General features: G+C 28.1%; 1 protein-coding gene across 1 annotated transcript in view; it reads right to left on the bottom strand.

The window, feature by feature from the left end:
- The window catches only part of LOC126839803 (uncharacterized), a 46,878-nt gene that overhangs the window by 5,155 nt on the left and 25,921 nt on the right, over positions 1-15,802 (bottom strand). Inside the window, exons 9-12 of the mRNA XM_050575218.1 lie at positions 1,989-2,042; positions 1,734-1,757; positions 1,572-1,601; positions 783-812 (exon numbers count right to left, since the gene is read on the bottom strand). Coding sequence (XP_050431175.1) covers positions 783-812; positions 1,572-1,601; positions 1,734-1,757; positions 1,989-2,042 — 138 coding nt within the window. The remainder of the gene's footprint in view (positions 1-782; positions 813-1,571; positions 1,602-1,733; positions 1,758-1,988; positions 2,043-15,802) is intronic.

Here is a 15,802-nt window from a genome sequence, read left to right as displayed (position 1 = left end):
GAAACATCTGGGAAGGTAAGGAAGGTAAGAAAGCAAAAGTATTGTCACAAACTAAATTTTTATCTGAAAATTCTATTGAAAGTATCCCGAGTATGCTGAAGGCAATTTTCCATAGATAGAAAAAAAAAAGAAAGACTTGCTATAATATTTGGTGTGCGAAAATTGTATGATAATTTGTATGGCAGGAAATTCATATTAATAATTTATCATAATCCATTAATAAACATAGTCGGGGGCAAAAGTGTATTCCAATTTAGGCAGGTAATCATTTACAACGAGGGACATACGTTCTCTCATTATTTGATTTCGACATTTTCAGAATACAAATGTTACGGTCTACTTAAAGCTGAACGGCTAAAAAAATTAAACATGGAACATGCTTTAGCCGGCAGGCTCCTGAATGTTGATGATTTCTGAACTACAATCTTCTTGCGATTTACGACGATAATATAGTCTTAGTTATATATTCAGGCTATACGTTTGCATAACGAGGACGACTAGTTATTATTTCGATGGCATCTTATATGTTAATATACGTTTAATGTAGGCCCGCTACTTTCGTATATAAATTTATTGTCGTTATGTAGTATCGTTTTGCGGCTGGAGGGCCAAAGTTAAAGCATGTTCAATGCTAAATCATAGCCGATTTTTTGATAAAAATTAAATTAGGTGCGTCAAACTATAATAAGTTAAATTATGAATAAAAAACTAAATAAAAATAGTTGTAACATTCAATCAAGTCATTACTTCTGTTTATAATTCACGAATGACTTTGTAATTACCTTTGGTCGTATCAGCAGGAATAGTAGAAACTGTAACAAAAATTTAAAATATTTATACAATTAATCTAATCCGGTTGTTTTATTTATCTATAACAGAAAAAACATAACAAATTCAAAAACAGATTAATTTGCCCAATAAATCAGTTCAAAATAAATTATTAAGATTAAAGCAATAGCTCGTATGGACCTATTAGCTACCGTGTTTATGTGATAAACAAAATATAGATGAGGCCAATCTTTAATAGAGATAACTCGTTTTAGTCCAATACCACGAAGTAAGAAATCATAAAGGAAAGATTTACAGCTTCTGAAATAATATCATATAACCAAGGAGATGAGCCCAGTCAAGAAATAAAATAACTTTCGTTTGTAGGATTCAATGGTCCGCAGATAAAGCAATACTATTGAAAATATAAATGTCGTCTACATTCAAACGGCTCTTCAATAACATATTAAACAACAAGAACTAGTATTGTATTTTGTCTGTAGGTCATAAGTATTTGTTGACATAAAACATCAACTTTGTAATTTTGGTTTTATTAGCAGGCATAGGTTGTACTGGGACATATATATATATAAAACATATATAAAGTTATTTGTACCCAGTTGTTATATTATCCATAACAGTAACTCTAAAAATAAAATTACTTACACCAGCTAGTCATTTAAGTGTTTTTAAAATTTATATAATTGTTAATAATGTGTATACAAAATCATGTGTAAAGAAAATTTGATTGTTCAATCATATCATAAGTTATTTTTACTACTAATAAATAATTTTGTAATTACTTTGGTTACTATCATCATCCACCGGAATATCTGTAAAAATAATTAAAAAAAATAATTTAGTTATTCAATCTTGGTTTGCTGTATTTATCCATAACAGTTTCAATTAATCAATGTCAAATATAGTGTTAATATTAATTAACTATTGAATAACTTCGTATTTACTTTTAAGTTTACCAGCAGCGATACCTGAAATAAGAATTTAAAATAATTTCACAGCTACTTAACCAGGTTGTTATATTTATCTATAACAGTCACTCGAAAAATTAAATTTCTTAGACCAATAAGTCAATGCGAAATGCAAATAAATGTATTCCGTATACATTAAATTTGTTTGAAATACCAATATAAGTACTAATCTAATATTTTTGTAGATTGTTTGCTTTCACGCTTAAAAAATTGTTTACTAAAAATATTCACCTATAATTTTGAATATTTTCGGTTGCAAAGTATATTTTTCTATCGATATGGCATCTAAATTTGTATATAAAATAAACTTTTATTATGTACATTTATTCGTGTATTAAAAACCAAAATTTTAAATGTAATTCTTTGTGAAGCATTATAAATATTGAATTTGAAATGCATAGAAGTAAGAATTGATTACCTTGTAGAAGCTTAAAGTTGTAAGTTTCTGAACGTACTGAAATTAAAGTGATAAGGTTGTATATATAATGGTTATCAAAAGACTAGGTGGTAATATTATTATGGAATTATTACCCGGTACAGTGAACATTTGATTATATTCCTCTGAAATTAGCAATACAAAAAGTAATGGTATGGAATTTAATTTTTATTCTATCATAAACTAAAGTAGAAAAGTTAAGAAAAAATAATATTTGCATTTGTAATTCGGAACAAAATACTTAGCTCTATTATATTAAATACATTTGAAACCTAATGATATGACAAAGACTAAATTTAATCATATGGGGGAGTAGAACAAGATAAAAAAGTTTTTCAGCCTAGTCTGCAACCACGAAAGAGCATTTTCATGTCTCGTTGAAGCACCGAATAAACTTAGAGTAGTGGTGGAATTACATATAATGATATAGTGTATTAAGAAGCATTAACAAGCTAGTATATTAAAACATCAAGTTTCGGGCTAATATTGTCGTGTTTAATATTTGGCTGAAAACAATTCAGAGAGAATTTGGGCCCTTAAACTATTTTGATTTTATCATTTAGTTCTAATTTGAACGTTGAACGTACAACATATCTCTTATTTCTTATATCTTACTCCTATCTCCCACCCCCTATCATCCACCTCTATCACTCATCCTCTATTCCCATCCACCATCTCCTACCCCCTATCACTCACCCACTATCTCTTACCACTATCTCCCACCCTTATATCCTACCCCCATCCCCATCTCCGTTGTGGTAACGCTTTTTTCGTGGATCTAAGACATGAAAATATCAATAAAATTATTATCACTGAACATTAGCGTTAACCTTTTACTGTCCTGGACTTGCTATTATGCTTTAATCAACTAAATAACTATGAAACCTTTTTCCAGGATGGCGATGGTTGGTACTTGTTGCAGTGTGTAAAACACAATGGCGGTGAAAGGGTTAAAGATACATTTTTGTTGTTTTTTAAAATACATTTCTTCTAAAACTAAGATTTTTTTTTTGTTATCACATAATTATTATTACTCATTTCATATTTTTCTGTATCTATCATGACTGTAAGTACATGCTCCAATCCATCTAGAACAAACAAATAAAGGTTTGACCAATAGAAAAGTTCCAAATAAAATCAAAATGAACATAAAAATCATTAAAAAAAATACACCATATGTTACCGACTACCCCTGTTGGGGTAAATAGTAAATTTTTAGAATCAGGTGTGCTCATAGTATTTTATAGTAACTTTTAGTGAAGGCTCGTGCCCATGTGCGATAGTGCATAGACTCAATCGAGAATATTAAACTACCACTTTAAGAAGATGGCACTCCGCTCATGTTTTAAAAAGTTGAGTGTTGGAAATTATTTATAACATTTTAACATAACATAAGTTCATAACTTTCAGGTGTTAAAGTTAACTTTTTTTTTTAAGTCATTTTTTGGAAACACTGTACCATGAAAGTAAACTCATATTTGTATACAGTAAGAATGCAGGTGCGGCGTCCGCTCAAATATGTAAATACATTTATATTTAATTTACAAATAATTTGACACTTAAGTAATCATTGCACAACAATTTTATACTATTATATTAAAATGTTTCTTACTTCCATTAGCGACTTTATGTTCAGTAGCTTCTTGGAGTTGCCCGTCTGTAGTAAATGTTTTTAAAAAATTGGTATGTATAAATTTAGTAAAATTTAAGAAATAACAAAGTTATTCAGTATAATTATAAAATATTACTTACTTGAAATTTCAACCGACTCTATATAGTCCACTGTAAAGAAAAGTTAAATATTTTTTTTTTTTTTTAGAATTTGATCTATTTAGTGTGTGTAAGTATTAAAATAAAATAATTACTTATACTTATATCTCCCAAAACATTTACGCAGATAAATAATAATAAAATACAGGAAATTTTCATTTTAATCTGAAAAAATAAATTTTTGGATTGTCCGATTACTTGTGTGGAATTTTTTTTTAATGTGTTGTGTAGTTGAATCGAGTGTATTTTGGAACGGTGTAGTTATAGATTGATTTATAAAAAATACAGGTTCCACATAAAGTCAGTTAGATGTATTATTAAAAACCAGTACAGTGGGGTTGGCGCATAGTGGGACGGAGCATAGTTGGGTCGGGGCATATTGAGAACGGTGAAGTCACACTCTTAAAGACATTTTTAATCTGAAAGTGATAAAATCACTTTCGAAAAAATGTTTAGATGCAAATCGGTAGTTAGTATTTTCAAGCCAGTACAGTCCAAACCAAGCACAGTATAAACCAGCAAAGTAAAGAAGTATTAAATTAAGGTGCTGTATTTACAAATAAGCATCAAAGCGTTTATTTTATTCAATTTTAATTATTTTCTTTATAATTATTCATGTAGACCTATAGCCTCCCCGTCCCCACTATGCAACGACCCAACTATGCTCCGTCCCCAACATGCCCCGACCCCACTGTACTGTTTTTTTTTTAAGATTTTAGGTGTTTTTGTTAAAACACGCAATCTGCGAAAACACAGTTTTCCAGCAATTAAAAAGAAACTGTTGTGCCGAATTTGTTTTCCGTTTAATATGTAATGAATATATATGAGTTCTAACTACTGACAAATTTTCAACTTATAGGTCCTATTACGGCTAAAAAACTATAAAAACAAAAAAAGTTGAACCCCCTCTAGGAGGTTGGGAAACGGATTTAATTTTAATTTGAGACAACTGACGTGTGCGGGCATACCAAATTAATATCCCTTATACATTTCAATTCGATCCGACTCTTTTTCTCGAAATTATAGCCAGAAAAAGTTCTAACTTAAAAACTCGTACGGTTATTTTTTGTTTTGATTTATAGAGTTGCTACTCGAAGGAATTAGTTCAGTATTAAAAAAGTTACAGTGTATACAGATAAAAAAAAGCCCACATCAGAGTAAAACCTTCGCCGCTCTGCATCGCAGATAAAAATAAAAGCAAACATTTTTATGATATAATCGAAATAGAAAAATATTTTGGACGAAAAAGTCCTTAGATAATTAACTACCTAACTAAATTTATTTTTTATTTTAAGACTAATTTAAAGTACAAGATGAAAAATAGCTTGAACTTGAGTTGTATTTTAAACATACAAAAATTGAAATACAATTTTGCATCATGGAAGTGCATTTAAAATTTAATATAAGTACTGTTGTTATTTTATTTACAAAGCTGTTTTTACTACCGATGCCAAGCTAGGTAGTATTCCTATAAAATGTGTGTTTTCTTTTTTAATCTTGAAACACGATAACATGTTTTACTATGGCTCGATTTACTTTAGGTATGTCGAATTGCCTATATGATGTCGACCTATACACTGCAATGTGTATATGTTTTTGTGAATTTTTTACCATACGCAACATAGTCGTTGTTCGATTTGACTAACATAGTTACATTATTCCTAATCATAGTTTAAACGTTTTACTAACCATTTATTGAATTTACAAAAACAAAAGCCATCGTTAAAGCGGTGGGACATATCAGACACGGAGAGTAATCACTATTTGGTTTTTTAGGTTTCTGCGATAATAACAATACTACAAATCTGTATAAATACAGGGTGATTTTTTTTATCATAGGCCACTCAATATGTCGTAGGGTTAAATAAGAAAATTAATTTTTTTTTCATATTGTTTTTATACAATATGTGATCTCAATTTTTCACAATTTTTTTTAATTCGACCCCTTCCTAACTTAGTTTTTGTTTATAGCGGCTTTTGAAACTCAAATGGTAAATTTAGTATACGTTTAAAAAATTTGAATGGTTGATAACCAGTTTTGGACAAGTATTATTAAAGTTATAAGAGTTTAGAAAACAGGGTGGAAAAAGAAGTGGGTTGGGAAAATTCCGGCAATTAAAAAAACACTATACTCTACCTTTCCTCTTGCACTGATAAAAAAAGATCCTTTATAATGATATATTAGCTAACTTGTATATATATATATATATATATTTTTATATATATATATTTATTTATATATATATATATATATATATATATATATATATATATATATATGTGTATACCTAAGCGAACTTTGCATCAACATGTTTTTATGAGATTACGAACAATAAAACAACAAGCACCCATGTGAACTAAGTAATACAGTGTATAAAATAGGTGTTTTACATAAGATGGATCATCCGGTATAATGTTTATTTAGAGTATGTGCGGTATGGATGAAAACTTTTATCATAAACAAAGCAGCAAGAAACTATGAACAATGTTCTTTTAAATTTTAAATTACGACTACGTTCTACTTCTATGTACATTTTGGTTGTCCATATTTCGGCATTATAGAAAAAAAAAAAATATTTTTCAGCGTTGTTAGTTTATTTACAAAGCTGTTTTTTAGCATCGATGTCGAGCTAGTAGAATTCCTATAAGGTGTGTTTTTTTGTATCTGCTAACACAATACTATGTTTTACCATGGCCCGATTTACTTTAGATATCCGAAATTATATGTGATTTGGTGACTTTGGCGAGTCAAAAGTAGAAAAAGTCAACTTCTTCACCACCAAAACGGATAAAAAACTATAAAAAAAGCTGACAGTTTTTCAACTTTCTATAACTTAGCGAAACACTGTTGAATCGAGTCAAAATTGTAAAGAATGTCTATTAGCCATGCCCCTATATTCAAAAAACCTCAAACCTAATTTTCAATATTTCTGCACTCTTCCGCAGAATTTAATTTTTAATAATTGGTATTTAATACATTTTTTGTTATAATACTTACTTATGACCTTGATGTATAGTGAAATAGGACTATTGGAATAAATGTTATCGAATGTTGTCTATACGCTGAAAAAATATTAAAATTAGAAAAATATATTGAAAGTGAACAATTAAACTACCTTTTGTAATTTAATATTAGAAGTTTTGATAATATTACTAACTTAAACAATTTCAATGATAGTTAAACCGACTGCTTCAAAGGTTTTTTTACGACTTGTCGAATAGAATCTGTTATGTCACCGAAACAACGCATGTAAATATGTTTTTCAGAATTGTTTTTGCGAATACTATTAACATAAGCAAAATAGTCGTTTTTCGTTTTTACTAACATATTTACATTATTCGGAAGCCGAGTTAAAATTTTTACTAACCAGTTGTTGAAATTACAAAAACAAAAGCCATCGTTGAGGTGGTGGGGCATATTAGACACGGAGAGTATTAGGTATGAATCACTATATTTTCAATACATTTTTCTTATAAACATGTTATTTGGTTTTATAGGTTACTCCGATGATAACAATACTACAAAAATGTGTACATACAGGCTGTTTTTTTAATTATAGGCTACTCAATATCTCATAGGCTTATATAAGAAATAACATTTTTTTTATGTCGATTTTATCCGTTGTACCTAATCTCAATTTTTCACAATTTTTTTGTTTCGACCCCTTCCTTACTTAGTTTTTCTTTAAAGCGGCTTTTTAAACTTAAATGGTAACGCATATATACCATAAGCTTTTTAAATTTAGAAAACTTTCAAAAAATGTAATGGTTGATAACCAATTTTGGACAAGAATTTTTAAAGTGATCAGAGTTTTGAAAACAGGGTGGAAAAAGAAGTGGGTTGGGGAAATTTGAAGAGTTAAAAAAATACTACACTTCAACTTTCCTCCTGCCCTGATAAAAAAATAACCCTATATATAAAATATATATTAGCTAACTTGTATGTATATATTTATACTTAAGCGAACTTTGCATCAACATGTTTTAATGTGATTACAAACAATAAATAACAAGCACCCATGTTAACTAAGTGATACAGTGTGCACAATATGTGTCTTACATAAGATGGATCATCCGGTATAATGTCGTTTTAGAGTATGTGCGGTATGGATGAAAACTTTTATCATAAACAAAGCAGCAAGAAACTACGAACAATGTTTTTTTAAATTTTAAATTACGACTACGTTCTACTTCTAAGTAAATTTTGGTTGTCTATATTTCGGCAATACAGTAAAATAAAAACATATTTTTCAGCGTTGTTAGTTTATTTACAAAGCGGTTTTTTTAGTATCGATTCCGAGCTAGTAGAATTTGTATGATGTGTGTTTTTTTTGTATCTGCTTACAAAACACTATTTTTTACCATGGCCCGATTTACTTTAGATATCCAAAATTATATGGATTAGGTGACTTTGGTGGGTCAAAAGTAGAAAAAGTCAACGACTTCACCACCATGACGGATAAAAAATTATAAAAAAAGCTGTCGGTTTTTCAACTTTCTATAACTTAGCGAAAAGCTGTTGAATCGAGTCAAAACTGTAGAGAATGTTTATCAGTTATGCTCCTATACACAAATAACCTCAAATCTAGATTTCAATATTACTTAACTTCCCTGCAGGATTTAAATTAAAAAAAATGGTATTTACTATTAAAATTGATTTTAAGTAAAAATCTGATAGTATTACTTACTTATGGCCTTGATGTATAATGAAATAGGACTAGTGGGTAAAATGTTATTGAAAGTCTATATGCTGAAAAAATATGAAAATTAGAAAAATATATTGAAAGTGAACAATTAAACTACCTTTTGTAGTTTAATATTAGAAGTTTTGGTACTATTACTTACTTTAACAGATTCAATGATAGTTAAACCGACTGCTTCAAAGGTTTTTTTACGACCTGTCGAATAGAATCTGTTATGTCGGCGGAAACAATGCAATGTAAACAGTGTTGGGAAAAGATAACTATAAAGTTATCTAGATAAGATAACGGATAATTGAGTAATATATCATCTAGATAAGATATTAAATTATTCATTTAACATTTATTTAGCTAAAAGATAAAGATAAATACAATTTATCTAGAAGAAAAATAGATAAATTAAATTTTAACCTTCATAAAATTGTATACGAAAATGTATGAGTTAAACAAAGTATTTTCACAGATTACAGAATAATTTAATAACCAATAAGACGTAGGTACTAAGAAATGGACAGTTACGTCAAAGAGCAAATTTTCCTTATATTCGATTTCGTGATTTATGGCTACTCTGTTCATTTGTCATTTATTATTTTGATGTACTCTGTTTATGTCATCTTTTATGTAGGCAACAGTAATAGTATAAATAGGTATAAAAAGTAAATACGAGTTTATCAAACTCGATAATCGATGACGGGACATTTCATTATCGGTTGAAACTATTTTTAAACATATTGTTCTTTTTTGAGGCTTAACTATCGTTTTGGCCACATACGGTCTACGGACTACGGAGAGCCCACATTATGTTTAAAATGTTTATTACAAGGTTTTGTTATTTTATTTTTATTGAAATACAAATAACTTTTTGGAAACGGCTCATTGTTTATTGGACTTGTATTACTATTTACTATTTTACTTTTATAGTCTTTACTCTTTACCCTATATGTAGTTAGTGATACAGGACTCGCCTGACATGTATATATATTTGTAAAATATAATTTATAACCATTCTGCTCAAATAAACACCTGCACTTTCGACCATTTTTTTTGTTGGGATTTTGGTCAATGTTAATCTTGAAATTATTACATATAAAACTTCTTATAAACACGTTTTATATAGCTCTAGTAATTTTTTCGAGTGTACTGGGAAAAAAATTATCAACATTAAACAAAAACTGAGCACTGTAGTCGAGAACTACGAATATAAATAATAAATTATACGATAATACATATATAACTCTTATCTACTTCTACCTATTAAACATAGGTAAAAGACGTTTTGTATAATCGACTAAAATACATTGGATTACAATGGAATATTGGACTTGTCTAACAAGCCAACCCCAATATATTAATAATATATTGTTATATCACTAATCACTATTCATTAGGACCTAGGTATATTAATATTTTTAGGCTAGGACTACATTATGTGTTTCGTCGGATCCCGAATCCTGTTTTTGTAAAACCCACGAATAAATAACTTAAAAAATAGTAACAATTTCTATCTAGATTAATTACCTCAGATAACGGATTTGTTTATCTAAATAAGATAATAAGATGATTTACTTTTTTTTATCTAGATAAGATGTTACAATTTTTTATCTAGATAAAATTATCTAGATAATTCCCAACACTGAATGTAAATATGTTTTTCAGAATTGTTTTTGCGAATACTATTAACATAAGCAACAGAGGCATTTTTCGTTTTGACTAACATATTTACATTATTCCTAAGCGTAGTTTAAACGTTTTACTAACCGCAGGTAGTGATTTTTCAAAAATCTTGTGTATGATCATTAATATCATAAAACAAAAGCTTGAGCAGAAGCGGTGGGCCATGTTAGGCCCGGTAAGTATTAGGTATGAATCACTATGATACTTAGGTTACTTTTTAGAAGAATATTTTATTTTTCTGACAATAGACCATCGGTAGTTTTTAAATAATAAAATATGTTAATTGCAAAAAGTTTGTAGTTTTAGGAATCAATAATAATACATAATGTAGTTAATAAGATAAAAACAGCACATAAGGAATAGATACTGTAAAAAGTTAGCAAATGTATGTCAAATCAATATTATTATTAATAATCAAATCAGATCATATTTTTTTTTTATAATTTTATAGTTATTAGATTGGAAATATTAAATTTATTTTTGAAGAACACAACCCCACCCCATATAACGTTGGAAGGTTAAAAGTTGAAAAAACCTACTTATTCACACACAAAACCTAGAGAAATCTCAAAAAAACTGTCGGATTTTAAAATTTCAACATATAAACCTTTCTCTATCTTAAAATATGGTACTTGGCATTAAAGTTGAAATAAAATAAAATATTATAAAGAAACATGGATTCATATGTTTAGTATATTAAGTATGAAATATAATTGTGTATATTATTCTCTAGATAAACGTATTTAAAATTCATCCATCTCTGTTTGAAAGCGTACTTACAACTTTTGAAGTCTGATAGTATTACCTACTTATGGTCTTGATGTATACTGGAATAGGACAAGTGGATTAAAAGTAATCGAAGGTCTATGTGATGAAAAATATGAAAATTAGAAAAACATATCGGCAGTGAACAATTTCATTAGTTTTAAAGTTTTGATGATATAACTTACTTTAACAATTGCAACGATACTATTAACAATTGCCGACTAATTCAATGGTTTTTTTATGCTCTAATGACATCTGTTAGGGGCATATTAGACACGGGAAGTATTCACTTTATTTGCATCACATTTGCAGCACTTAATGTAAGTACTGTTTATAAAAAATATGACAATTTTAATTTATAAATTTATATTCATATGTTTCTTTTATTTAGGAAAAATTATTGGAAAAATATCAACGTTCTGAAATCATTATGTACAATTTGTCACTGATATTATTACAGTGTTTGATTGCCAAACAATACAATAGCATACATTTAGGATATTTTATATTTATGCTTTAAATTATCATATGTACTTTGCAATTCATTGAATTGAAAATCAGTAACATTATCAATTGATTAAATTACAATTTTGAATTTTTTGGTTGTATTTGGTTAATTGTGTAAATATAAAATTGAAAACATAAAAAATAACCGTAATATTACTATAGATAAGGTGTTTTTTAGGAATTGAGAGATATTTGTGTTAAAAGTCATTACATTTATTTTGTTTTAGATCATCACAGACGAATTGGCTATGCGGGGCGGACTGTATTTCACTTAACAATAATTTGCCTAAAATAGATATAGGTGTTGCTTTCTACTTGGAGTCTAAACAAATACAAAATCACAAATAACCTTGCATAATTTTTATGCCAAGTAATATTAACTCATGAAATATTTTTTGATTAACATTGCTATTAAAATTTTAAATACTCGGTAGTTTCTTTGAATCGAATATCACTTCAATTTGTATTTGACTGTCCATTTTATTAAATATGGGTTGGACTTATCAATTGAAAAGATTAATTTGTTAAATTTGATGTATTGAGGATGTTGTGGATTTTCAACTTCATACGCAAATAAGATAATTATCTATAAATAATGTTTTTATACATTTTTTTTAATTAATTGTGCAATTTATATTTATGGTAGTTAAAATGTCTTTTTTAGGTAATTTAATATTTTGTGATCCTACCAACACATTACATTTTATATGCATTACGGACATTCAGTTATAGAATATAAAATCAAACTTAAAATGTGTTTGACCATCGTCAGTATATTATGAATCAGAAATTTCTTTTCAAGTTATATGATTTTAAAACGGTATATAAATAAAGAGATAATAACATGTTATATGTTAAATTCTAAAGTACCAAACAACAAAAAATCTAACTTATATATTTTCAATTTTTTTGTCATTTCTTTCAATTTTAACAAGAAAATCTTTATAAAGAAATATATAAATAATAGATTTTTATTTTTTTTATTCCATTTTTTATTTTATGGAGAAAACTAACAAAGGCTTACAATAAATAATACATGTACGTTATTCAATTGATAGAATAACATAGATGCCTAGCTACGAATCTCTGGATAGTAGGGACAAACCAGGCACACTGCACAGTATAAACCAGCACATTAAAAAAGGATTATATGTAAGTGAGTATTACCTAGTAGTAGTAGAAGTAGTAGTAAGTAACGGAGATTCATATTTAAAGATAAATATACAAACATCAACAAGAGCGTTATACCTAATGGCAAATATGTGTTTAAAAATTAACTTTTAGTAATAGGGTGGACACGATTAGGTTGATCGCCCGTCTATAAAATGAATAGCTGATTATTACAAATTTACTTCCGTACTGCATATTACTTTTCTTTATTTCATTGTCCGGTAGTTTGAAATTAAAAAATATTTTTTTTATCGAGCATGGCTCCAACGATGTTTCCTTAGGAGCTTTAATATAACGGTTACAACTCGATTAAACACAAAACAATCATATCCAAATATTTGACGAACCTTGTCTCCCATTGGGCAATATGCAGTCTGATTAGAGCTCACTATCCTCTCACTCTTAGTTAACCAGCCAATCTAGGTCAAGAAGTCCACTTTCGGTCAAAATAAAACCATAGATATGCAATAATAATGATAATAATAAAATTAATAATAATAATAATTTTACAACAAATGTGTTTAAAATCGTGAGTTTATTTTAGAATTTATTTATTTCATTTTGCATATTATGACAAACAGCTGATGATTATGAAGATAATAATTCTAATATTATAGATAATTAAACAACAATACTACATAATAATAACAGTTATTAAATATATGTAAAATAAAATAAATTAGTACAATGTGCAAAATTTATTTATTTAGTATATAAACTCAAGTGGAATACTTAAATTCTCTCTTAGTAGTTCAGTTAGCGTTTTCATTCGACTATCAGTGTCGTTTGTTTTTACTTGGTGATATATGCCTTCAAATGATTTGTATTTCACAATATTGTTGACTTTTTCCCCTAATAGTAATAGTACTTCACAAACATCACCAAAGACTATACAAGACGTGTTTGAAAACATTTTTAGACTAACCCATATTCCAATCAAAACACAAATCTTTTTAACAGGATACTTCTGGCCACCCGAGATATCAGCTAAAAAATCAGAAAACCGTTGTTAAAAATTGGCATATTTAACTTATGAGCCGTAATTTTTCCTTTTTGTGCAAGACACAATTGAAGGGGTCAGTGGATAAAGGTGTTAACTGACATTTTTGAAATTGTTCAGGAACGCCACTTTTGTAACTAAATATTACAAGAAAGCTATGGAACTTTTGTACATTCAATAGACGAAATAACTTATCAGAGGAAACATATCGGTCTAGAGATCCTCTATACTATACTATAACACTATAACCCTTTTGTTCATGCAATAATATGCATTTTCGAAAAAAATGATAGTTTAATTCTTTATCCAGTGACAAGTTATACAATTAATTATACAATATGTATAACAGAAAAAATCTCAGCTTCCTGAAAAAATTTTTATTTTTTATTTTTAGTAGCAGAGTCATTAAAAATTAGTTTATAATTTATAAATTTGTTTTTTTGAGTTGCCAAAAATGTATACAGCATATATATTAAATTAATCATTTGCAATTTAACATATTTACTTAAAAATAGGTATAAAATGTGGTATTTATACCTACATATCGTGTGTAACTGTGAAATACGACGCGACTATTGGAGTAAAATTACCTATTCTAATTTTAAAAATAACGTATACAAACGATATAAATAATGTATAAAAATTAAAAAATCAGAAAAAGTTGACTTTTTAGATGGTATATCGCGTGGTATCTTTGAAATAGAATGATGCCCTAAACCTAAAACCCAAATGATGGACAAATTTATCGGCTAACTGTCATCTAACTTATACCTAGTCTGTGAAGTAGACAAAAGGGTAAATTGATAACAGTGTGCCCGAATGATTTATTACAAAAATAATAAGCCGTGTATCTAATAGATTTGGCGCGACTATTGCAGTGTTAAGAATTTTTTTTTAGAAAGCTGAAAATCTTTACATGAAATATGTAAAATTCATACCGAGGTGCCCACAAACACGCTTAGAAAACCAAAAAAACGAGTTGAAAATTCACGAATAAGTCGAAAAAACAGGAAAAAGCGACCACAGTTATCAAAATAATTAATATGATAGTTATTTTTAAAGTTTTTGACAGGAAGGTTAGGGAAGACTAATAAAGGGAACTGAGGGAGGGGAAATTAATTTAAAATTAATTATCGAAAACTAATTTTCGACCAGTAATATAAGCAAATTATTCTAGTTGTTAGAGCTCTTTAAAAAATTTAAATGTTTTATTATATATTATGTATGTTAGTAAATATTATAAAATAATAAATACTTGTGTCTACAAATTTTTAGTTAGTTAAAAAATATTGGTTGTGTTATGTAGCCTATAAAACTATTTGGTTATCAATAATGATTTATGCGGTAAAAAATATATGTTGTTAAAAATAAATAGCATTAATACTATATATTTATAATCACCTAGTTTTTGGGTAAGTACATTAATTATAGCGTTTCCAGTAATATCTCTTCTCGCCTTTCCAAGTTCTTTCAATCGTGAAGTTTGAGAACCTGTATAAATGTATATATGAATAACTCGTTTAAAAATATAATAATTATTAATATATTTGTATTAATTTAAAAATTTAATGTCCTAATAAGTACAAACCGACTGGGAAAGAACGACACAATATATGGTAATTAGAATATAAGGAGCATTAATGGAGCCTAAAAAGGGTGAACAAATAAAATAGAGTACAGCGTTGGTCCGAAAACCAGCCAAGGTACAGAAGCTATGTTATGAAAAGTGCGGACAGTAATGTAGTCGTGAGAGGATGAAATATTTTTAGTAAAAAAGCGATATAGGCCAAAGTGTATTCTGTATTCGCTCAATAATTGTGATCTAATCCCTTTTTTAAAATGGTGTTAAATTACTACTCCATTCTAAAACCCTTAAATGAAGTTTCTCCAACTTAAAGTCAATTGTTGTGTGTATAAAAAATAATATACAAAGCAAATTTTATCTTTCAAACAAGCCATAAGTTCTATTTACTACTAACTAGTAGCTGTGTATGTTCTTTTGTATTGGGTATCAGGCGCAGGA

Source organism: Adelges cooleyi, unplaced genomic scaffold (assembly GCF_023614345.1).
Source record: "Adelges cooleyi isolate 19-005CV unplaced genomic scaffold, UGA_ACOO_1.1 ACOO_flye_CR_arks_rails_tigmint_CR_PRNA_308, whole genome shotgun sequence".
Taxonomy (NCBI): domain Eukaryota; kingdom Metazoa; phylum Arthropoda; class Insecta; order Hemiptera; family Adelgidae; genus Adelges; species Adelges cooleyi.
The sequence above is the reverse complement of the archived record's forward strand: the minus strand, read 5'-3'. Positions and strand labels throughout refer to the sequence as shown.